At 33.3% G+C, this 26,133-nt stretch overlaps 4 protein-coding genes and 1 long non-coding RNA gene across 5 annotated transcripts; all 5 read left to right on the top strand.

Moving 5' to 3' along the window:
- The first annotated feature begins 384 nt into the window (after positions 1-384).
- LOC122195244 (uncharacterized) lies at positions 385-6,257 on the top strand. The gene is made up of 2 exons (XR_006185256.1): positions 385-1,791; positions 6,071-6,257. It is a non-coding gene; the product is annotated as an uncharacterized LOC122195244 (long non-coding RNA).
- A 437-nt stretch (positions 6,258-6,694) lies between these two features.
- On the top strand, positions 6,695-8,430 carry LOC111911487 (protein trichome birefringence-like 12). Its single transcript, XM_023907265.3, has 4 exons — positions 6,695-7,304; positions 7,374-7,487; positions 7,577-7,823; positions 7,913-8,430. The coding sequence occupies exons 1-4, from the start codon at positions 6,775-6,777 to the stop codon at positions 8,192-8,194; spliced, it is 1,173 nt and encodes a 390-aa protein (XP_023763033.1). The 5' UTR covers positions 6,695-6,774; the 3' UTR covers positions 8,195-8,430.
- Positions 8,431-13,932: 5,502 nt separating this feature from the next.
- On the top strand, positions 13,933-14,481 carry LOC111911456 (uncharacterized). The gene has a single exon (XM_023907238.1). It carries the CDS (start codon positions 13,933-13,935, stop codon positions 14,479-14,481), a length of 549 nt encoding a protein of 182 aa, XP_023763006.1.
- A 2,603-nt stretch (positions 14,482-17,084) lies between these two features.
- Positions 17,085-18,067, top strand: LOC111911486 (peptide methionine sulfoxide reductase B5). Its single transcript, XM_023907263.3, has 3 exons — positions 17,085-17,453; positions 17,547-17,703; positions 17,786-18,067. The coding sequence occupies exons 1-3, from the start codon at positions 17,155-17,157 to the stop codon at positions 17,933-17,935; spliced, it is 606 nt and encodes a 201-aa protein (XP_023763031.1). The 5' UTR covers positions 17,085-17,154; the 3' UTR covers positions 17,936-18,067.
- A 1,677-nt stretch (positions 18,068-19,744) lies between these two features.
- Positions 19,745-25,002, top strand: LOC111911485 (K(+) efflux antiporter 3, chloroplastic). The gene is made up of 18 exons (XM_023907262.3): positions 19,745-20,046; positions 20,191-20,583; positions 20,683-20,784; positions 20,874-20,954; positions 21,046-21,147; positions 21,233-21,310; positions 21,384-21,452; positions 21,560-21,610; positions 21,690-21,803; positions 21,907-22,008; positions 22,095-22,229; positions 22,414-22,595; positions 22,690-22,825; positions 22,948-23,118; positions 23,218-23,379; positions 23,476-23,565; positions 24,222-24,380; positions 24,588-25,002. Exons 1-18 carry the CDS (start codon positions 20,011-20,013, stop codon positions 24,810-24,812), a joined length of 2,388 nt encoding a protein of 795 aa, XP_023763030.1. The 5' UTR covers positions 19,745-20,010; the 3' UTR covers positions 24,813-25,002.
- The last annotated feature ends 1,131 nt before the right edge of the window (positions 25,003-26,133 follow it).

The raw sequence follows: 26,133 nt of genomic DNA, 5'->3' as shown, positions 1-26,133 counted from the left end.
GTTATAACCTTCTTGATTGAATAGGGAATGAGATTTGTTCGATGGCCTAACTAAATTAAACGATAAAACTTCATAAATGGTCCATGTGGTATCCTAAAATATAAAGTTTAGTCCTTAAGTTAAAAAATCTCATAGATGGTCCCTATGATTTCAAAACTTTTAATGTTTAGTCCTTATTGCTCACTCCATTAAGTATTGGCCGTTAACTGAAGGGTATTTTTGTCATTTTACTATATAGGGACCATTTATGAAACTTTATATTATTTTAATATATATATATATATATATATATATATATATATATATATATAATTTTTTAAAATAAAAGGGTCTCTCTATCTCTAAAATATAACATACACTTGCACATCAAACTTTACATATAAACACAAAACAGGTGCCTACATACACCTTTAGAGAGAGAAAGAGAAAAACCCTTTAATATGTATATAGAGAAAGACAAATGAAGCTGTTGGGTTTCAACGAGAAGGTTGAGCTTATGCAAGCCTAGTGATGTCGTTAGTGGGTTAGATGGGTTTATGACTAGAACATCCTTCACATCAAGGTTCTGCATTTGTGCTTGTTCTTATGCCTCTTTGAGGGTTGATTTGGTGATTCTAAAACCATTTGGAAGAAGACAGCTTTCTTCAAGAGTGAATCTGTGGATGATTATCATTTTTGAATTCGACCGATTCAAGATTATTCTTGATCCATGATTCCAGAAGGTTAAAGGAGAGTTGATTTTGAGCGAGACCCAAATGAATGATACCATTGAGATTTCATCTCCTTCACACAAACCCCTCGCCATCGACCCTCCCCCATTCATGTAGCCAGAAAGAAAGTTAACCCAGTCCACATACCAATATGATATTATTATCCAGATTATAAACCAATTACTAGCCAAGTCGGATTCTGTGCAAAAATCTTTCATGCAAAATCAAGATCCTGCCTCAAATGATCCATCTCTGAATAATTTGTTCTCATTTCTTCCGCGAACCCTAAAGTTTTCGATCTTGCTCTTCTTATAGTTTTCAAAACAACATTATTTATAGTCAACACAAACACTTTTTCCTGGTTAACCTCAAACAAGCCTTTTGGCAATGAAACTCCCATCACAATAGGCACATTCGCCACTTTAAATCCTTTCTTTGCTAAATAGATCGACAATGGAGTCTTCCCTGTTCGTGAAACACCAGCAAGAACAATGTCTTATTTGTGTAAGTTCTGGGGTAAAGCTCTGTCATCTTGTTTTATGGTGAATTCAATTGTATAGATTCTCTTGATGTAATCTTCGGTTAGGGGGAATTTCCTGTCCAAAGCACCACGGGCAGCCCCGAAGGGGGAAATGCCAAACGCCTTGTTCCCAAGTTCCACTGGATGGATAAAGAAGGGAAGTGAGGGATATCGAAGGAAAATCGTGTTCCCGAGTTTAATTAATGGAAGGAAAGTGAGGGGAGGGAAAGGATTTTGGAGTCATATTTTCCTCCTAAATTGGGCAGATTTGGGAAGAAAGTGAGGGGAAGGAAAATTTTCAGTTTTATTTTCTTTTTCCTCCTAACTCAGGTCCGTTCATTTCCTTCGAACTCGGAACACGAAATAATGAATATTTTTCTTCCTCTCCCTTTCTTTTTGTCAAAATTTTTCTTCCTTTCCTTTATTGAAATTACAAAAAAAAAACTTGGGAACAAGGCATAAGCGCAATGTGATTGCTTCTGTGCTCGGGCTAAGGATGTCGGTGGATAGAACACCCCATCGTTTGCAGGCGTGTCGAGCTGAGGCAACATGTTTTTATCAGTGAGTGTGAAAATCAGCATTGCTCCTTCTCTTGCTACATTATTTATTATTTCTATGAGTTGTTCTACGTCTTCAATCTTATTTGAAATTGTGAAATATCAAATTTGAATTCGTGATAAGAGCTTTTGGGTTTTTTTTTTGAAAAACGAAATATGATTATGAATGAAGTATGAACTAGAATCAATGGAAGTTGCGATACTCAACGAAATTACCCCATAGAATAGGTGAGTGGGGAATGAACAACCACGATCCAACAAGCAATGTTCGAATTAACTAGTCGATCTAGTTTTGCAGGAGTGGTCGTTGAACCGGTCGATCTAGTTTCAATACAGATCTGATTGCGCGAGCTCGAGACCATTAGATTAACTGAGAACTGCCTTTATTGACCTTACGATGATCAGGCTCCGATGGACGGTGGCTCATCTGCTTAGGTTCACGTGTAGGTCCAAAAATCAGTGGTGAGGATTGTGAGGGAGACCAAATAAACTCAAGGTTGAGGGAGATATCATTTTGCTTTTCTTATTTCAAATTTTTTTTGTGGGTATGTGTATGTATGTGTTCTTGAGGTTGAAGAACAAACGAGAGAGAGAGAGGGAGAGAGAGATACCCCTTATATATTAAATTTCATTTTTTTTATTTAAAAAAAATAAGCGAAAACCTCATAAATGGTCCCTGGGTAGTGAAATGACAAAAATGCGCTTCACTTAACGGACAAATACTGACGGGGTGATCCATAAAGACTAGACATTAAAAGTTTTGAAACCACATGGACCATTCGTGAGGTTTTTTAAAGTTAGAGACAAAACTTTAGATTTTGTAAAACTACAGGGACCATTTATGAAGTTTTGTCCAAATTAAACAGAAGGCCCTTGGTCAAGTAACAAATACCCCAAAAAAGAACCATTAGTACAATTGCAAATCAAAACCAATTTACCTCCATGGGAATAGACACAATATTCCACAAAAAAAGAGCAAGAACAGTAAGAACATGTTCTTTGTTGTCAACCATGTTGTGTGTGTGGTTTGTTCTACTTCGTCATCTTCTTCAACCCCTTCATTTTTCTAGGTCTCATCTTCTTTCTTTATGGTGTCATCTTCTTGGTCTAAAGCCTTCTCTTTCTTGGCTTCTTCAGCAAACCGGGCTTTCTTTTGTAAGGATAAAGTAACAAAACAAAGTATATGATGTTTTAGGAGATTCCCAAGCTGCAAAAAAGGGGAACGATAAAGATAACCATTGAAGCTATAACACCAACAACCTTGAAGCGAATAATGAACCGTAATCAGAACACACGTAAAGTAAACTAAAACAGAAGATCGGAAATTCAAGTCATGTAAATGGATTCCAAAACTTGATATAAAGAATGAGTCTTAGTCGAAATTTTACAGCAATAGCATAGCATGGCTCGCTTTAGAGAATCAATTTGTTCGACTGGTGGTTTCTAAGGTTATAAGCAGATCGTACCTTCAAAATCGTGTACATGGTTAAAGGTTAGGATAATAAAAATTGATGGTAGAATGAAAAACTTACCGGTGAAGCTTGAAGTCGAAAACCCCGTTGTTGAAAATTGGAAGAACATTAGGGTTATGATATTAGATCCATCTAACTAAAAATTGCAATAATTGTGAAGAGAGTAAAGCAAGGTGTAGCATCCGATTTTCAGGTATTTTAATTTTAGCCCTTAGCCTATCTAAAGTTTCCATGTTTGGCCCTTTTTGGCAAAAGTCTCACATTTCAGTCGTGCGTTAGGTGTATGTGAGGTACGCGCAGCGTACTCAAGCAATCCATGGATCAGGGGACGCATGCAAGTACGCAGGGAGTACTATCTCAGCGCCTAAACCCTAAATTTTAGGTTTTGCTCCATATTTAATCCACTTTATACCTCCGTTGGACATTTCTTATCAGCCTCCCTTCCCTCAAAACCCTAATCTTGAGCCTAAGCCTTGTTTGTGAGGAGTTTGAAGCTTGTTAGTGATTTTGGTGCTTTTTTTTTTGAAGAAGGCTATTAAAGAAGGTGGTGTTGCTTGCAAGCTTCTGGATCCAGAAACTACCTCACTTTGTGCATCTTTTGAAGGTGTAAAGTTTATACCTTGATGTGTTTCTTTCTAGATCTCCATAGTTGAGTTTTTATGAGCTTTTTGTCCCCAAGCTTGGACCATTGTGAGTATGGAGTATTCCAGAGCATATTAGTTTTACTTTCATGTGTTTCAGGTCTTGTAGATTCATAAAAATGGTTGTTTGATGGTCCCTTTCCAGCCATGCATGAGTTAAGTGACTTAGAGTGTGTTGGGAGTTAGAGTTTTGTGTATTGAGCCCTTTCTAGCCATGTAAAGGCATAAATTTTTTGACTTTATTGGTTAAGACATTCTGTAATGGTTAGAACTGAAGTTGGGATAGGTGTCTTAAAGGAATAAGACTCAAAAGTTGTTAAGTATGAAACAGGCAGAGTACACCATGCGTACTCCTAGCTACGCCCCGCATAGCCAGGCCCGTTCCTGTTGGTCACTGATTTGAGTTGTACACTCCACGTAAGAAGGAGTACGCCCAACATACGCGCTAGGCAGTTTACTTTTTGTTGACTTTGACTTTTGGTCAACGTTTTAGGGTTTTGGGCCATGGAAGAGGCAAAATGGTCATTTTTTTCCCTTAAAGAGCCTAGTTATGGGATTTGGACTTGTGAGTTTGGTTATGGACCTTAATTATTAATTAGGGTTAATTATAGTGATATTAGACTGAGTCTAGTTCCAGCTGTTCGGGTGTCAGATTTATATGTCATCAGTATCAGGTGAGTCTCCTCACTTATTCTTACCTGTGTGATAGAATAGTTGTATTTGTGGTGACCAGTTGGGTCTAGCTGTTATTATTGTGTTATGATGTTTACATATGACTGAGACTATTGATAGTCTTTAGGTTACTGATAACCCACTGAAAGATCTAGTATGTCCAAGATTCATTATAGAATGATATTGCTAATAATATATGATCATATAGGGTCACACCATATAGCAAGTTATCGTTAATTGATTATTTATTAGTATAATTTGATTATTAATAAATATATCAACACTTGTATTTAATTGGAAAATTATTATTTCATGGAAATAATATTTTACTAATTGGAAATTTATTATTTGTGGAAATAATATTTATTGGAGAAATAACAACTTATGAAATATATCATAAAGTATGATTATTTATAAGTTATATTTATATCTTAATAAACTAGTTCAACTTATATAGAAAGTAGTTTTATATAAAATAAGCTAGTTACAATTTATATAAAAGATAGTTTTATATAAAATATGATATTTATATATGACTAGTTATATATATATATATATATATATATATATATATATATATATATATATATATGTTGGAAATTCTTTATAAAAATGATTAATTTTTATAAAGATAACATGTATGTGTATATAAACTAGCTATGAGACAATTTGTGTCCTGTTTTGTGCCTAGCTTTTTCGAAAATTGTAAGGAGACCAAACATGGTCTTCTTTTGAATTGTTTAATCAATTCATTTCATGCTTGGAACAAAGTTGTCCATGCTTTTGCTTTATGGTCTCTCTTTCACTTTTTAACCATTATATAAGGAAGGACATGGAAGGCATTTGATATAAGTGCTTGCAACTTCTTTCCTCTCGTTTTCTCTTAGAACCAAAAATGGAGAGCACCATGTGGGCTTCCAAATTTTCGGAATTTGAAGTTTTTTCTACTCCTCCATTCTCTTGCATTTTGATGCTAGACAAAGCCCTTTTGTTGCTTCACTTTTGAACATATATTTGGTATATATTTCAAAGGCTTATGAACAACAAATCACAAGTAAATACTAGCATGTTTTGATGGTTCTACTCATGCTTGGTGGATACTTGTAGAGAACTCTTGTTTTAGAGTTTCATGCCACACTTCATCAACTTCCAGCCTCCCATGAAGATTAAAGTCTTTAAAGGTTGTTATGCTTTCCCATCTATGATTGTTTTAATCTTTCTAACTCTTGAAAAATGAACCTTGGTGGGTAAAATAGTTTTAGTTTTATTCAACAATTTTAAAGCTTTTGTTGTCAATTTTACCGGTTGTGAAACCGATTTTTTTAATAAAAACCCAAAACCCACATGACGTGCTGTTTGCCCACGAGGACTGCTGATAATCCTCAGGGTTGCTGATAACTCATAATTGTTTATTTATGTTATGAATTATGATGTATGTGGTATTTTAGGGAACTCACTAAGCTCTGTGCTTACAGTTGTTGATTATATGTGTTTCAAGGTACTTCTGAGGGTCGCGGGAAGCCGAAGATCTTATTGTACACACTCGTTGGGATATTTGTTACCGAGGCATTTTGTGATACTCTGATATTTAGTGATGATGATTTGTATTTGACACTTATGTTTTTCGATGACTTGGTTTATGAACAATATTTTGGGTAATTTAAAAATGAAAATTTTGGTTTGAATTTGAAGCGTTACACAAATAGTCGTTTGAAATATGTAAAGATAACATTGATTGGATGATAATAACGGTGAGTTGGAGCATGCAACAAAATTGGCTCCAAGCTAAGCAACAGACACAAAGCGACTCCAATACAGCCATAGAACAAAAAAACTGGAAACGACCGATGGGCAAAACTTGGCACTGTTCATAAGACATAAGTGCGTTATGTATTCATATATTTATATTTATATAATAATTTATGCTCTTAGTTAAAAGTCATGATTCCACTCCTTCGACACTAGTGAATAAAAAAACCAAGGCAAGAACTTGAAAGAAATACAAGAAAAATAATCTACAGGTCCTTCAAAACAGTTTCTAAACTTCAGTCACATCTTGTAAAAATACAAAAGCTAAAGGACCAAAACTTGAAATACATCTTTCTTCAAGGAAAAAAAAAAACTCAAACTCTGCAGCATCAAACTCATCGTGACAGATCTCATTCTCTACTCTGTATCTCTGTGTCTTCGTAATGATTAACAATGGCTAGTAAGCTACCTTCAACACTATTAACATGGTTAGTCCTGTCGACTTGTTCACTCATTTTCTTCTACTCGAAACTACTCCCTCTATACCCATCTTCAAAACCCTCAAAGATCCCATCATCACCACCCCCAACACCCTGTAACCTATTCTCCGGAAAATGGGTAATTGACCCCCGTCGACGACCTCTCTACGACGAGACATGTCCTTTCCACAGAAACGCATGGAACTGTATTAGAAACCAGAGAGATAACATGAACCGGATCAATTCATGGAAATGGGTACCCGAGGAATGCGAGCTTCATGATATTGATCCGTTTGAGTTCATGACTTTGATGAGGGATAAGCGAATTGGGTTTATTGGGGATTCTTTGAATGAGAATTTCTTGGTGAGTTTATTGTGTACACTTAGGGTTGCTGATATGGATGCTAAGAAATGGAAGAGGAAAGGGGCTTGGAGAGGAGCTTATTTCCCTAAATTCAATGTCACTATTGCATATCATCGTGCAGTTTTGTTAGCAAAATACGAGTAAGCAAATTTGATTTCCATTTCAAATTTTCAATTCGTGTATAAAGATTGACATTAGATTGAAATTAGTCAGGAGATCAATGGAGTCAAGGGTGCATATCGTGTAGATGTTGATATTCCAGCAAAAGAATGGGCAGAAATCGGTGGTTTCTATGATGTTCTTGTTTTCAACACTGGACACTGGTAAATACACATTGAAAATTCTCAAAATACAAATCAAGAAAACTATATGTTTATGTAATTTTTTAGTTTAATGGTTAAACATATTATAGGTGGGGTTATGACAAGTTTCCAAAAGAATCTCCTCTTGCTTTTTACAAAAGAGGGAAGCCAATAATTCCTGCTCCAAATATGTATGAAGGGCTTGAAATTGTACTCAAGAACATGGTTGTTTATATAGAAAAAGAATTCCCAAAAACACTCAAGTTTTGGAGACTACAATCACCTAGACACTTCCATGGTGGTGATTGGAATCAAAATGGAAGTTGCTTATTTGATGATCCCCTTAAGAAATTCGAGGTATGAATCATTAATGGCTATAAGATTCTAGAAAGAATGATTTACTTATTATAAAACTATACAATATTTGCATACTGATACCTGAACAGGTTGACTTGTGGTTTGATCCCAGAAACAATGGGGTAAACAAAGAAGCAAGATTAATCAATGAATTGATTATAAAAGCACTTGAAGAAACAAGTATTGAACTACTTGACTTGACTCATTTAAGTGAGTTTAGGGCAGATGCTCATCCTGCCACGTGGCTAGGAAAGAAGGATGCAGTGTCAGTGTGGGGACAGGACTGCATGCATTGGTGCCTGCCAGGTGTCCCTGACACTTGGGTCAATGTGTTGTGGCAACTTATGAAGAATAGGATAGGGAGAAGATGATGATGATGTCAAAATGAAGATTGAAGAAAGAGTTGATAGTGAGATTTGGTGATGGGATTTTGGTGGTTGATTATGGGGTGTATTGTGTAATTGTAGGTTAGATGATTTATAATTTTATATATAGATTCATTATATTTGTTGGATGAAAGTTGAGTTTTGAAAGGATGTATCAATTTATGTTGTGAAATGTGTTAAGATTTTGTTTTTTGATTGGTTTATTGCTCTATTCTGGAAAATTTATGCTACTTTTTGTGTGGTTTATTGCTAAATGATATCAACGGATGTATAAGTTATGTTAGTTTGTAAATTTGTTTATAAATTCTTGTTTATGGCGTATTTTTAGAAGAGTTGAATGCATAATGTAACATTAAAACTTGCATTTTTATTAGTAATGGTAACCCCTTATTATTCTGCATCTTAATAAAGCTATAAGTATAACTATAACTCTATAAGTAACAACTTATTAGTTACATAACTGTTATTCTTTCTAAGACTAATGGGCTGTTTCTTTTTTAGGGTTATTTGATAAAACTTGTTATTCTTTGTAAGACTAATGGGCTGTTTTTTTTAGGGTTATTTGATAAAATTGAACCGTTTTGTGCTAAATACTTCCAAAAACTTAATGGTTACGAAAATATAAGGTTCCATAACCGTTCAAGGCTTTTGATTCATTTATAGGTTGTATCAATCGTGTTGAATGCAAACTGATTCGGAGAGAGAGCTAGGTTCAAATGTTTCTCACATCTATTATGTGTTAGAATGCATCAATAAAAATTTAATAAAAATTAAATTATTATTTAATCAAATAAAGATAGATATTAAATGATTTTCATAATTATATGTGTATTAAACGATTTCCATAATTATAATTCATTTTTTATGGAAACTAATTAAATTTGCCATTAGTATCAACAATAATATTCTTTCAGAATGAATTTACATCTAGTTTTTCATGTATGAGTTTGTATTTTGTTTCGTGACCTACTCACTCAAAATACAACAAAGTTGCCTAGAACATGGAGAACAAGAATATATTCTAGTAGAATAATAGTTTATTCTAGAAGAATGAAAGTATATTCTAACAGAATAAGAGTGTATTCTAGTGGAATACATTCCCGTTCTTCATATTTCATGCAACTTTGTTGTATTTTAACTGAGTGGGTCGATAAACAAAACACAAACTCATACATAAAACCTAGATGCGAATTCATCCTGAAAGAATGTTATTGCTGACATAAATGACGAATTTAATTAGTTTCCATAAAAAAGAGAATTATAATTATAGATACATTTAATATATTTATCTTTATATAGTTAAATAATTATTTAATTTTACTGAATTCGTGTTGGTGCATTCTTGTATACAATAAATGTAAGAAACACATGAACATATATATATATATATATATATATATATATATATATATATATATATATATATATATATATATATATATATATATATTCATTTGGAATGCACGGTGTCATCCTACATATTCATTTCCTACCGCCCCTTACCAAATTGGGTGGAATGGTGTTCCCGTTTCTCCTACCTCCATCAGTCTTGATTTTTTTTCCTCCATGAAACTTTTTCTTTATTTATGCCCACCCAAATCAGGATAAACTTCATTCTTCTCCTAGTTGTTCCCTATTTCCTAATCTTGGGCCTCTCTCCTAGTCAATCCCATGGTTGTTCTCACTCCCACACCCTCCACCCTTATGCTAAGTTTTCATCTAGTAATTGGATTTAAAATATGTAATTAATATGTGCAACCATAATATTTAATTAATAATTATTATTCACATGTTATTTGTTTTATTATATTGGTATTATTGTTGTGTTTTTATTCAAAATTAGTTTCAAAAACAAGATTTTAGCAACCAAAGACTTGAGTATTTTGAACAAATATAAACTAGTTATAACCAAACATGGATCTTGTTGCAAAGTTTGGAAAGAAAACAAGCATCGAATTAAAAAAAATAAAGTTTAACATCCTTTGTAGACTTCGGATCTTCTAAGGGAGGCTTGGAAGATGATGGAGAATGTAGAACATTTGATACACCAACAAGAACTCTACTTGATTTAAGATGTTAGTCATGTAAAACTCTTAAAACTCTTAATCTTAAAGTTCATATCCAAATATGAATTTCAAGAGAGCAAAAATGAGCAAATGTTCTCTAAGAAAAGATGAACAGAAGAGACAATATGCATCTCAAATGCTTGCTATGTTTTTTTTCACTAGTAAAACCAAAAGCCAAAAACTAGTCACTTAAACAACTAAAGCAAAGTCATTACATATTGAGTCTTGGTGCTTAAGGACACCATGTCCCTAACAACAAAACTCTATTAAAGTAGAAGTATGGCTTTATGAATAATCTAATATAAAAATGTTAAAACTAGCTTTTCCTTGTCCCTTTTTTTTATTTATGCTTTTATAAGAAAAGGAAAGAAATATTTTTATAAAAAAGTCTTTCATTCTTTAATAACTTATAAACTTTAACCTTTTGGAAAATGATAAAAGTCCTTTTGGTCCAAAATGTTGTACATCACTTAATAAATCATATCATATGATATATTATGTTACATGCTTAATAAAAAAGATTTTTATTATTTATAAATTATTATTTCCATTTTTTATAAGAAAAGGAGAGAAAGATTTTTATAAAAAAATCTTTCATTTTTTAATAACTTATAAACTTTAATTTTTTGGAAAAAGACAAAAGTCCTTATGGTGCAAAGTGTTGTACATCACTTAATAAATCATACCATATGATATATTACGTGACTTACTTATGAAAATAATTATTTTCAAGAAATAAATAAGACAAAACTTCAAAAATGGTCCATGTGGTTTCAAAACTTTTAACAAATGGTCCTTTTCACTAACCTCGTTAGCTTTTGGCCGTTAAGTGAATGACATTTTCGTCATTTCACTATTATATGGACCATTTATGAGTTTTGTGTTATTTAAAAAAAAATCGTTTTAATATATAATGGGCCCCACATATTTCTTTCTTATGAAATCATCGCATAGAATAACAATGTTTGACTGAAAAAGTCAAAATTGAACGTCGATTTGAACAAGAGAAAAGGCAACCACCATCCCCTCAAGTCATCTTCCACCTATGTATTCTTGTTTTCCTTAAACCTAAATTTCTTCAAGAATCGACCCTCAGCCCCATTATAATCAAAACTTGTGTCTTGGGACCCAAATGCAGCATCGGGGGCCATGTTATCGGTCTGGATTTAACCAACGAGATGATATCTAGTGCTATTGATGATTCCAGTGCTCTCTTCGGTTTAAAGAATATTGAGACACTGAATCTGGCTGGAAATACACCGATATCTAGTGCTATTGATGTTTCTAGTGCTATTGTTGCTCATGATTAAACTTTCGAACTAATACCCTCTATTGTTGGTGATGCACGCAAGAGCTGCTCCAACCTTATCTACTCCAATCTAAGTATCAGCATCACCATCTGCAGAGACTCAATTTCTAAATGTCGATTTAGGATTCGTAATCTGGGAGGGGTTGTTTTTTACGAATCAACCGAGATTATGTATTGAGAACCTACATGCTCCTTTATGCACAATTATCTCAAATACCCATCGCCAAAATTTGGTTGCCTACGACCAACTATTTCAATTAAAGGTGTTTAATCTTTCTTTTATTTGACTCAATTTCTTCAATTTCGTATTTTCCCTCTTATACATGATCTTTTTATTTACTGAATTGGATGTATGAGGGGAAGGTTTAATTTGCATGCTCTGGATATTGATAGTTTAATAAATGGGTTGGAAAGTGGGGAAGATAAGTCATGCACTGAAGGTGTTCGACAAATTGCTTGAGAGAACATCTTTGCCCACGTTCAGAATCTTGAGACACTTGCATCAGATTTTCCAGTGAACGAATCCCTTCAAAGTTTAGTGAGAGAGAGTGTGTGGTTGGGTTCTTGATGGTTGTCGGTAACTGGAGAGAGAGAGAGAGAGAGAGAGAGAGAGAGAGAGAGAGATTTAATATTAAATAATTATATATTTTTTTCTTTTTAAAAAAAAAGGCAAAACTTCATAAATGGTCCCTGTGATTGTGAAGTGACAGAAATGCCCTTCACTTAACGGCCAAAAGCTAACGGAGTTAGCGAAAATGACAATTTGTTAAAAGTTTTGAAACCACAGGGACCATCTGTGAGGTTTTTTGAACTTAAGGACTAAACTTGATATTTTCGGAAACCATAGGGACCATTTTTGAAGTTTTGTCAATAAATAATTTCCAATTAATTATAAGAGTTTATTGAATAATTATTAAAAAATAATCAATTGTATCAAGTTGTTAATGTTCCCTTTAAGATCATATGTTAATTAGCAGTATCATTTTAATATAACTTTTGAACATTCAAGATCTTTCATTTTATTTTAATGTTAAGATAAAACAACACTTTTCTTAATTATTTTATAGAAAAACACCAAAACAACTAAATTCCGACAATGTATTTCGCAACTTAGTCTGCAAAATGGGCCAATAATAGTTCCCCATATTTAAGCCAAAAATTTCGAGGTTGGTTAATTTTTCTAATTTTCATTTCGCAAAAACTAAGAAACGGTCACAACTAAGAAACGTTCACAACTCGTGATGACTAAAGAGGATAACTGGCTTATTCGAGTAAACTTTCATTATGTTATAGTTTAAATATGCACATGTTTTTTTAAGAAATATGGACACTTTTGCTATAATTTAAACATTATTCACCATGATAAATGCATTTTAGTCTTTGAAATGTTTGTCACCATTAGAAGTACGTTTTTATGTAATTTTTAGTGTTTCACATGTTGTTTAGGGCATTTTAAAGTTTACACTGCGAAATGCTCTAAAAATATATGGCAAATACGAAATTAGTTTTTTTTTGTTTGAGCATTTTAGTTTTTTGTCATCAATAAAAATTGCATAATTCTAGTATTATTTTCAAATGATTTTTGTCATCAATAAAAATTGCCTAATTCTAGTATCATTTTCAAGACAATCTTGTTTTTCGATAAGTTCAAAAGACATTTAGAAATATGTTTCTCCTAACTTTTTTTTTCTTAATATCATTATCTCATTTCATCATTTTATCCTTACTACGACATTTAGAAATCTATTTCTCCTACTTTTTTTTTCTTAATATCATTATCTCATTTCATCATTTTTATTCTTACTACGAGAGCATCTTTATGTGTATTAATTACCTAGGAGTCTAGGACCATTTTGAAATCATCTTTTGGTCTTTTTCAGTGTCTTCATAACTTTAAAAATATAATCATGTATCTTAGGTGGAAATGTTTCACGAATATAGAAGTCTGTTGATTGGAAAATGAGTTAAGATGATGTTCTTCGTCTTCACAATGGTAATCACAACCTATTGAAAGAGGTTACAATTGATTTGTTTTTTCTCGAATTTGTTGCGTCATCTAATAGACATTTTATTGATAAAAAATTATAAGGAAATGATTGGTTTTATGTGAACCATTATAATTTGATCTTTTTATATAGAAGTTGCATAATGTAGAGAGGAGAGTAATAACGATGAAAATTTATAAAAATTAAGTTAGATTTGGCAATTTATAAATTTTATTGGATTTATTTGATAAAATAGAGCAAAATGGAAACAAAATCCCCAATTAACAACCAACTAGCCAACAACAAACCCTAACAAAATAATCGACCTCTCTGAAACAAAATCCTCCAGTCACCACCCCTAAAATGGCCCTAATTAGGGTTCATGTTCATCTCCTTCCCGGAACACACCCCCTACGATTCACAAATTTCCAAACGCACCCATCTCTCCACTGCAATAAAATCCCACCAAAACTTCGAATCTCATGCTCCAGTTCCAATTCAAAAAGCATCAATGATATGGAGCTCGCGATGGATTTGTCAACAGAGATCGAAAGGATGAAAATCCAGATGATACAAACTCAGGAAGCCATGAAAACGAGCAGGAAGCTCTTGTATGCAGAACTGTGCTTGTACCTTGGATTGGGGAAAGAGGAATTGAGGAGAAAATGGGAGCGAATGGAGGAAGATGACAAATGGGTTTTGGCTGAAGAATTCGTATCAGATTGGAGTTCCAATTTTCATCCATTGTCTGCTAAATCCGTTAAGCAGTTGGTCGATCAACACTTATTTCAAGATGGCAACGACCACGACAATGGTAATAACAAGGATAATAACTCATCTCAAGATTCTTCTTCTTCTTCGTTATTGTTTAGTGGATTGAAGAAACTCATGGGATTTCCAGATGATAAATGATGGGAATTTATTAATAGTTCTTTTCAATTTCAAGAATTTCTTGATGATCTCCATGTTAATTGAGTTATAGTTTTTACCTTACGCATTCATGAGTTCAAACTTCATAGTGGATCCTTGAAATTCTGATTGTTGGTTTGAGGATGCATTTACGAGTTTTGTACAGTTGATGCAATGAGTATAATTTTTTTCTTTTAAATGTGTTTTATTGCACTTATGCAAAATTTAATGTATTTAGAAATTAAATGGTTAAATTGTTTGAGAAATGAAATACTGAAGTGGCAATATAAGTTTTTTAGAACTTGTTTATAGTAAACTCACAAAATGTCACACCAAATGTGTATATGAACAACAAATGCTAATAAAGTACGTTGTTAATAAACTCACTACAAAGTACATCTTCTAAAACTCACCAAATGCTAAGCAACAAAGATACAACCATTTGGTATGTGTATAAAATACACTTGCATTAACATAATTGTATTCCATATAATAAAAAACACCACATTTGTGAATGTGGCTTACAATATAGTTAGCATAAAAGACATCAAAAGCTTTTACATTAAAAAAAAAAAAAGTAAGTTTTTGGCACAAAATGGTTAGCATTAAAACATTTTAACACCAAAATCTTTCCCACCTTCTATTATCAACAAAACATGTTAACATAAAAAACACATGTTTCCATCTTCTATAACTACTCCTTCCCATCTTCCGAAAAAACACCTCCAACACCACCTATCCACCTTAACATAAAAAAAAGCCTATTAACACATGTAGCATCTACACATGCTTCCACATTTGCATCCACATGTGCCACCACCCCTCTTTTACATCCTCCACCTTTTCTAGTGTTCCAACATTTGCTTCATCATCTGATAGGGTTCTCGTCATCTCATAGGTATGGTTCAGGGCCATTTATTACCACGTCTATTATCTATGGTATCTATTCATGTATTGATTCCCCCTCATGCTCAATGTACATGTGTAATCCTCCTCGTGTTTGCAATACTATAATCCATGAACTCCCTAAATTCAGAAGGTAAGGTTTTCAGCCTCAACCCTCCTCATCCAACGCCCTATTAGGAATACATGAATATAGAAACACCTGTAGTGGAAATGGCGTTAGGACAACTTTTAAAGTCCAAAGAGTTCATCGCTAAAACAAACCCTCATCATTATGTGTTTATACTCAGAGGTGGAGCTAGGATTTTAGTATTTTATTTATTTATTTATTTATTTTTGGGGGGGGGGGGGGGGGGGGCTTCAATCTATATCGAAAGTTTTTAAAACAAATTTGTTGAAAATTACACAATGACCGTTAGGACCACTAAGACTGGAGCGATACTTTGATTTTTGAAGTTAGTATGGTCCAAGTTTAATATATAATCGTCTAATATCATCATCACGTTGGTGACTTGAATATCTTAAAACTAAAAGTCGTTCTCTGTCTGAGATCACGAATCAAAAAAGTTACTGTTACTTGTCTAAAATTCGGCATATCATCTTCCATATTGATCGGCTCTTTGATATTATCATTCCTTTTGGCTTGTGGGTGCATATTATGAATATCGTCTTTAGTATTATTACTAATCGGGTGCAACAAGTCACACACATGTTTTATTTTTGAAAAAAAAAAATCGACAGTTTTTTTTATTCTATGATTATAGTAAACCAGATTATCATTAATAATTAACTTTTAATTACAAATTACAAAAAATAAAATATGTAATACAAAATTAAAGTTCACCGGCTTATCGATTAGAGAATTAAATTTGCAAGGGTTTACCAATATAGTCGTCGACGAATAAAAACTGTAATTGACTATCTTCGTCTTCGTCAATTTAAATAACTATGAACAAGATTTGATAATACATGAGATGTAAATCAACAATTAAAATAAAAATAAATTGGATGGAGATGGTGTGTTCGATGTTGGCTCAACTTTGGTTACAACTTTTATACCCTATTACCCTCATTATTTTTTTATTATAATAATTGATTTTTAAAAAAATTGAAGGGTCTGCAATCTGCATATTAATCATAAAGAATGTGGGCTAAATATTTAATTAATGGATTGATTTTATAAAATCAATCAACATTATTAACCTTATTCTGTCAAGTTTTAGGCTTTTTAAACATACATTCTTTAATAATTAACAGGAACCATACTTTAATTGTTATGCTTGAATGTTGATCGAAGATAATCAGTGTGATCCATATGTTGTTTTCATTAATTTTTTGTGATTGCCCTTCCAATGTTAAAAATAGAACAAACTATCGAGTTTAAGGGTTCAAAATGTTTTTGGGAAGAAAGAAATTACATAGCATTGACAACTCATCAAAAAAAAAAAGTGAAGACAAAGTTACATTTACCTCGTAACTGTAAAAACCAATTGTCGTTTTTTTTTTTTTAATGATAAAACAAAGACAAGAAAGTAGGGAGGAAAAAAAAAAACCAAAAACAAGACATGAACCGATGAACAATAGTTTTATATTTGAGGGTATATTTTGTAAATGATGGCTGGAAAATACTAGAAATTATCCACATGGTGACGTGGACTAATGTAGTTCGATCTTTAACATGTCTTAAAATGTGACACAAAACAAACTGACGACGACGTTAAAAGCGAGTCACTGACTCAGAATCGAATCGGTCTTTCTGGTTACCCCTCACAAATGACGTCAATTTTGGGTTCTAGTTCTACCCCTTTATCTCGATTTCTCCCAAAACCAATATTCAATCGCACCAACCTCTTCCCTTTATCGAAATCAACTCGACATTCGTTCACGAAAATCGTCAATTTTGGCGGATTAGGGCTTGAATCTGGTAGCCGGGTTTCATATCGAAGCAAGCGAGGGTTTAGAGGTGGAATTATGGCTATGGCGGATTCCGGTCCCGTTCAGAAATCAGAGGATGAATGGCGTGCAGTTCTATCTCCTGAACAGTTTCGTATCTTGAGACAAAAAGGAACCGAGTAAGTTTTTCGTTCTCCAATTCTGAAGTTTTTGGTAATTTGTTGATGGAATTGAAAGATGAATGAATTGTTGGAATTGAATTTGATTAACAGGTATCCAGGAACAGGTCAATATAACCATTTTTATGAAGAGGGAGTGTACACTTGTGCAGGATGCAACACTCCTCTTTACAAATCAACCACAAAGTTTAACTCCGGTTGTGGGTGGCCGGCGTTCTATGAAGGTCTTCCCGGAGCTATAAACCGCCATGTGAGTCGTTTTTCTGATCAAAAAGTAAAATTTTTTCTTCTTAATCTTTATGGGTTAATTAGTTGTATGGATGTTGATATAGGCTGATCCAGATGGAATGAGGGTGGAGATCACGTGCGCAGCATGTGGAGGGCATCTTGGGCATGTATTCAAAGGTGAAGGTTTTCGTACACCAACAGATGAACGCCATTGTGTTAATAGCATCTCCCTTAAATTTACCACTGGAAATTAAATAATTTTGTTGTTGGTGATATGTTTTTTTATAAGTTTGATATGAAATATACCCTTTTATCCCTATTGTTCAACTTTGGGTTTTGTTGTATTGTATTTATAATGAAACTGTCCCTGTTTGTTGGTTCAGCTACATTTATGACCAAACTGCCCCTGTACATTTTTGGACTTGTAAGAAAATTTAAACCATTTTTTTGAGCATTAAACAAGAACTAACAACATACTTTTTTACATCCTTTTCTTGCTTATTGTTTAAAACTGCATTTTTTATGTATTTTTTGCCATTTTGCCCATGATGTTGTTGAATATTAGAAAGAAATATATAGTTTTGATGCTTATGGACCATTTTGCCCTTGTATTATTACTCAATGAAGCTGCCTTGAATCTGTACAATCATTTCATATAAAACTTGCCCAAATCAAAAAAATTTGTATCTTTATTATGAATTAGGACGAGGCACAACAACCAATCTTGAGGCAAACAAAGATACCTTCTGAATGACAAATTCTAATCCTCCTTAATGTTTTGATTAACGAAGTAAAAGATCAATATCTACAAAACAAACAAGGAAGCATGACCTTGCTATAACAATGGATATTGAATAAGTCAGACAACAAATTAAAGTAAAACTGAGAGTCAAACGCCCAACAATAGTACAAGGGTGTGGGGAAAGAGGCATCCAAGTCGCAAATCCCCCCTCCTTCTTAGAGAAAATAAGCTCTTTTATACTTTTATTTAATAGACAAGCATTAGGGAGGGCACCTACTATGCAAGTGACACCGTTTCTGATTTCGACTTACCCTGCTTTATCTCTTGCTTCTTCGTCTTAAATTCTAAAACTGCTAATAACCAAACTAAGGAAAATTCGAGAATATGATGCCCTTCTAACCAGAAATACTCGAATACCTCACTCTTCCTAACTTCTCGTAAGTCTCATAGCCTAATCGTCTTCTTAAGTAAGACGTGCATTTTTTTAGCTAATAATTAGCGTCAATTTCGTTCACGATTCAGCATCCTTTCAATATCGCCCTTGCCTTGTGGATCAAAATATTGGGTCAAATGAGATAATACCTATAACAGCTCAACGCTCTGATTCCCCTTGTTATTTTGCTGCCCTGGGCGACGGCCCAACTTGTCCTACCCTTGAGTCGGCCATGTTCATATTATTAAATGTTTATATTAAAAACTTCAACCTTTGGCTGACCACTATTTTTAGTAAATATATAAGATTTTTAAAGAGAAATTTTTTTGTGGGTGTTAATTCAAATGCCATATGGTGATTTTTGATCTAATTATCATTTTTATTTCTAAACTTCTTTGGTTCACATCAATTCATTAAATTACTAGAAAATTTTAAATTATAAGTCGATGAAGTTAACTTTTTGCTAAAAACTTTCGAATTAATAAAACAACACATTTATTAATATTTATAAAAAGAATCGCAGTAATCGCTTAAAAGATGGGTTGTTTATTATCATATTTTTATTTTTATATTTGGTATATTTCAAATATTACTTACAAAATCCACGTGTATCATATTATCCGCCAACTCCAACTCCGTCGCAGGTCAAAGTGACAAGGATTATCTTCAAAATCCAATTTCCAGCAATCCGCCACGTCAGCAATTCCACTCTTATTTATTTATTTATTTATTTAGGTTTTCCATCTATCTTCGTGGAGTGATTCCAACGTCCAATTTACAAGGAGAATTATATTATTCTGCAAATTATACCCAATAATAATAATAATAATTTTTTATACTTAATGTAATTTAATTTTTTTCTCCCTTTTAAAATATGTGATTATTACTAGACAAAATTGCCACAAGAAATCCCCCTCACGAATCTTTTTCTATTTTTCTTCATTTCGACTTTCTCACAAGGCTTCAACGTGTGGCCATTTTTTCTTTTCTACTCATACACACTACTTCGGATATCGAACACAAGAACATCGTCGTCTTCTTCAACCCAAAAATCCCCCAATTTTCCGGAGAATCAAAGCTCTTGTTCCCAAATGTCTGCTGCTATCTCCCTCAAATTAAACCTAATTGTTTGGTGAGCTTCATCATCTTCTATAATGCTTGAAGCAATCGCTTCTTGCCATGGTCCCATGGTAAGAATCCTCAACTCCATCTTCTTCAATCTATTCTTATCTTATACCCTAATCATGAAAATCGAGATAAAGAGAAATTCGCCCTTTGTTGGGATTAATATGCGAAGTATAAAAATCAGTAATTTTTCTGTTTTTTTCTTTCAGGGTCATGACCTTATTGTTCATCGGAGCTCTAAAACATCCAATCACCACTCGTTAAAACACCGTTTCAGACACATTTACAATGGCCCAAATCGATACCACAAACCACTCCACACGCCGGCATTTTCCACGTGTCGCAGGATACAATACTCTGTTCATATGTCTTCAAATCTACCAAATACTCCACCATTGTTAACCTCCTCATTTTGTGGTCGTCGACAATCTTATATCTCGAATCATAGTTCCTCTTTCAGAGGAGGACGATTTCGTATGAATGCAACACTTGACGTTGGTGGCGCCGTTGAAGTCATCAATGATTTAGGATTGGATACTTTGACGTTTTTAGCTGTTACTGTTTTGGTTGTTCCCGCTTTCAAGATTGTCAAAGCTAGCCCTGTAAGCTTATAAAAACTTCAAACAATTTCTTCCCTTTTTACCCTTATTAGTTTTTACTCAAAAGATATAACCAATATCTCATATGACTGAATGTTTCAGATACTTGGTTTCTTTTTTGCGGGAGTTGTGCTGAATCAATTTGGATTGATTAGAAATCTTACAGATGTTAAAGTTCTTTCTGAATGGGGGATTCTTTTCTTGGTAACCTCGTATAAGCTTTATCCATCTTTTTTACTTCTTAATTTAAACAATCTCTTCTAATTCTTAATTTTTATACATTGCATTTGCAGCTATTTGAAATGGGTTTAGAGCTTTCATTAGCACGTTTGAAAGCTCTTGCTAAATTCGCCTTTGGTATGGGTTTAACTCAAGTAAGAAATTTCAAACGATTATCATCAACAAAATGTATTGTATGTACTATTTATTAACCGATTATTATTTCTCTATTCTTTTGTGAAAAAGGTTGTTCTATCTACTCTTGCTTTCACAGCATTTGAACTCCCACCTAATGGAGCTATTGGAACACGAATTCTGGAGTTTCTTTTTCACTCAAGATCTGATCTGGTGAGAAGAAAATACTCAAATAGCAATAAATTATAGTTTAATTTCATACTTCTTGTCATTAATTATTGGTTTAAAAGGATTGCAGGTGAACATAAGAAGTATTGATGAAGCTATAGTCATTGGTGCTGCTCTCTCATTGTCATCTTCCGCATTTGTTTTACAGGTATTTTTGTTTATACATAATTTTATATGTTGTTGACTATATGTATACAATATGCTAACCTAGTATGATGTAGCTTCTTGCAGAAAAAGGTGAGCTAGCAACTCGATTTGGATCAGCTACTCTTGGAATACTCTTATTTCAGGTTAGATTTGTATAATTTGTAGACTTTTGGCTTTCATGTTTATAAATCTTGAATCTTGAATCTTGAATTAAAGATTACTTATGAGTTATGGGTGTTGATATTTACAGGATATAGCTGTGGTTCCACTTTTAGTCATACTTCCAGTTTTAGAGAGCCAGGTCAACGATTTTCACTGTTGACTTTCGTTAATTTAAAATTTCTACTTTTACTAATGTAATTTGAATCTACTTTTTGCAGAATCCAGTGAACGAGAGTATATTGCCAATGCTTGTGAAAGAAAGTTTAAAAGCTTTAGGTGGTTTGGGTATTCTTTCTCTTGGTGGGAAATTCCTTCTCAGGCGTGTTTTCGAGGTATAAATTTTTTATTAAAAAAAAACGTTACGTTTTTTAATAAAAAAAATGAATCTTTGGTGTAATTTTACATAAAGAAATTATACATATTCATATGTTTCAGGTTGTTGCAGAAGCAAGAAGCTCAGAGGCTTTTGTAGCACTCTGTTTACTAACAGTTGCTGGAACATCACTTATAACTCAGAAATTAGGGTTCAGTGACACGGTTTGATTTATTTATTTACTTATTTTTTTTTTTATAATTATTATCATATACCTTTATGTCGTTCTTGAATTTATAAAATTCTGCAGCTTGGAGCTTTTTTAGCTGGTGCTCTTTTAGCTGAAACAAATTTCAGAACACAAATCGAAGCTGATATAAGACCTTTTAGAGGATTACTTCTAGGGTTATTCTTTGTAACTACAGGCACATCTATTGATACACAGGTATCCACTCGTTTTTACCTTTTTACCCTTGTACCCTCTCGTTTTACAATTCGTGACTTTACGTATCAATTGATTGCATCTTTATCGATCAAGACTTTGAAAAAAGATGTTATTTTTTGAGTCGTTGTTACATGAATTATAATCTATCGCTAATTAGGTTAATAAATCTATTTTGTGTATGCAGCTACTTATTCGAGAGTGGCCAAATGTATTATCACTCTTAGCAGGATTAATCGTAATTAAGACATTGATTATAACTGCAATTGGTCCACGTGTTGGATTAACTTTGCAAGAAAGTGTAAGAATAGGGTTGCTTCTTTCTCAAGGTGGTGAATTTGGATTCGTTGTTTTTTCACTTGCAAACAGGTTAGAATGTAAATATATGTATTCCATTCTTTTAATCATTTTTATAAAAGTTCCACTTGTTATAAAATATAAATTAACTTTTTTTTTTCTTCAGGCTAGGGGTGTTGCCATTAGAGCTTAACAAGCTTCTTATAATTGTTGTTGTGTTATCAATGGCACTCACCCCCTTACTCAATGATCTTGGAAGAAAAGCTTCCATTTTTATTGGTGAAAATGTCGATGAAGAAGATGTAAGAAAAGCTGCCATTTTTATACAATTCACAACATCCAAAGAGAAATATCCACTATATGATAAATTGTTACAATCACATAGACAAATTCTCAACATACTAAGTCTATAACTTTGATGCAGAAAACTATGGAAGAGGCGAATTTTGATGCTAGTGAACCCGTTGTAATTTTAGGGTTTGGACAAACGAGTCAAGTTCTTGCCAATTTTTTGTCAACTCCATTGGTTTCTGGTTTAGATGGGGATGCAGGGTGGCCTTTTGTTGCCTTTGATCTTGATCCATCTGTAGTAAAGGTTACTTTTTTTTTTTTTTTTTTTTTTTTTTTTTTTTTTTTTCTTTTTGTATTTAATATCTACATATATTGGAAATTGATTGTTTTAATCGAATTTTAGGCATCAAGAAAACTTGGATTCCCTATATTATATGGGGATGGATCACGTGCAGCTGTTTTACAATCTGCTGGAATATCATCTCCTAAAGCAGTCATGGTGATGTATGAGGGAAAAGAGAGATCAGTTGAAGCTGTTGAAAGGATTCGTCTTGCATTTCCTGCAGTAATTTTTTTTATAAATATAAAAAAGATTTTGATTTTTTTTTAAGTGAAATAGTTAAATTAGTTGATATCGAATGAAAAAAACTTGAATTTACAGATACCCATATATGCTCGAGCTCAGGATATTCCACATCTTTTGGATTTGAAGGCAGCAGGTGCAACAGATGCTATTCTTGAAAATGCTGAGGTAAATTACCATTTTAGTCCTTGGTTTTTGCAATTTTGATTATAATAAAGTAATAGGTTTCTCTTGTGAATTTTGTCCTTATTTAAGATTCTTGTAATGTTTTTGGTCCATGTTTTAAATATATTGGCTACTTTTGGTCCCTAAATTTTTCTGATTATTGCAATTTTTGGTCCAAAAAATATAGTCATATTACTTGGAACAGGGACCAAAAATGTTACAAAAACCTGAAATGGGGTCCAAAATTGCAAAAGAAAACTTTTTTCGGACCAAATTGCAAAATAAAAAATCACTATCTTTGGCCCTTAAGTATAGCTGATTATTTTTGCAATTTTGGTCCCAAAAATATTGTCATATTACTTGGAACAGGGACCAAAAACGTTACAAAAACCTGAAATGGGGTCCAAAATTGCTAAAGAAAACTTTTTGGGACCAAAATTGCAAAATTCAAAAATGACTATTTTTGGTCCCTAGGTATAGCTGGTTATTGCAATTTTGATCCCAAAAATATAGTCATTACTTGAAATAGGGACTAACAACGTTTCAAAAACCTCAAATTGGGACCAAAATTGCAAAAATCAGCTATCCTTAGGGACCAAAAAGATTATTTACTTGTTTTTTTAGGTATTTTTTATAATGTAACTATTATTTTTTTGCAGACAAGTTTGCAACTTGGGTCAAGGCTTTTAAAAGGGCTTGGTGTCATGTCTGATGATGTCACCTTTTTAAGTCAACTTGTTCGGGACTCAATGGAGTTACAAGCTCAAGCACTTATTGTAACCAAGGATCCAGACCCTGATGTTATGACACCAATGCAGGTACTTTCTTTTTTTGAACAAAATGACCATTTTCCCCTTCTGTCTAGAAGCGATGTTGAGTGATAATCGACTGTATATTTTGAAACCACTAAAAAATGAAATTGTTAAGACATCTGTTTATATTAAGCAAAAAAGCAAAAATATGTTTTTTCGTGTTTCTTGAAATTTGCAAAGGAAATCAAGAAAGGTTGACTTTTTTTTTTTTAGGTGAGGGTGGGGGATTTAGTGACGACAAGGAAACCTGGGAAAATGCTAATTGGGAAGGAAGAATCGGTGAGAATTAGCCAATCAGAAAGAGACAGGATTTTAATGACACAAGAGAAAGTTGAAGTAGTACCCAAAAAGAGTAATGAGTTGACTCAAGGGGAAGATGCTAGAGGGGTTTTGTATTGTGAATTGGATGGAGATGACAATAATTCAAACCAACATTAAAAGATTGATTTGAATTTATGGGTTGTTGTATTGTTTTTCAATTTTGTTGTGAGATTGAGATATGAATTCAATTGGATCAATAGAAGGTCATATTCATGGGATTTGTATTCAAATTATAGGGGAGAGTGAACCGAGGATGCTATATATTTGTACATAACTGAATTCAATTTTAGCATCGATTGATTACTCATGGGAAGTCGTAATTTTATCTATCAATTTATGTACGAATATATCATTCTACTTTTGTTTCTTTTTATTATCAAATGTACATTTATATTGTCTTATATAGATACCATTTAAACTTGGTAATTGTATTATATCAATAATAAGTCACGATTACAAGAGTATATATACAAATACACATTTATACTCTAAACCCTCTAATATATAAATGCAATTATATATCGTCTAATAGCCCCCCCCCCCCCCCCCCCCCCCCCTCTCTCTCAAGCTAAGGTCGGGTAACAACACGTAGCTTGTCTCGTAAGAAAGTAAATCGTTGTGAAGGTAGGGGTTTCATGAACACATTTGCAATATGATCATTTGTGGAGATAAACTGAACATTTGGTTGACGAGCAGCAACCTTCTCTCTAACAAAATGAAAATCAACTTCAACGTGTTTTGTACGTGCATGAAAGACAAGATTTGCTGCTAAATATGTAGCGCCTAAGTTGTCGCACCATAAAGTTGGAGCAGTAGAGGTAACACATAACTTACATAAAAGAGTTTGAAGTCATGTGAGTTCTGCAACTGTATCAACTAAAGCTTTGTATTCAGATCCGGTGAATGAGCGCGAGGCAGTCTTTTGTTTACGTGCACACTATGCGACAAGGTTAGAGCCAAGATAAATGACATATCCCCCCGTGGATCTGATAGAAGCCAATTTGAGATGGCTAATCTCCCAAGAACTAAGATGAAGAAGATAAACTAAAATCAAATAACCATTTCATTAACTTTTCTGCCTCATATTCATGCCAAGGATGATTATCATTTATAGGAAAGGAAATAACTAGCTAACTAGAAATAAGGAAACATGCATGCTAAATTGCTAATTGAAACGTGGGTGAGTCATAACTTGAGAAAACTACTTTTATTGACTTGGTCTTCCTCATGCAACGTGTGTTCAAGCTTTCTACTACAAGACTTGTATAGGTCAGGCCATGGGGGTGGTCTAAAATATGATCTTAAACATGTATCAATTCCTCTGTCCTTCAGATGGACCTTGTCCTCAAGGTCCTGCATACGGGTGCCCGCAACAACGATAGCGGGAAACTGTGGGTTTAACGGTTGAAAAGTGATGGGTCGGAATTGCTTGGATGTT

Source organism: Lactuca sativa, chromosome 7, assembly GCF_002870075.4.
Source record: "Lactuca sativa cultivar Salinas chromosome 7, Lsat_Salinas_v11, whole genome shotgun sequence".
Lineage (NCBI taxonomy): Eukaryota > Viridiplantae > Streptophyta > Magnoliopsida > Asterales > Asteraceae > Lactuca > Lactuca sativa.
Note: the sequence above shows the minus strand (reverse complement) of the source record. Positions and strands in the feature narration are given on the sequence as shown.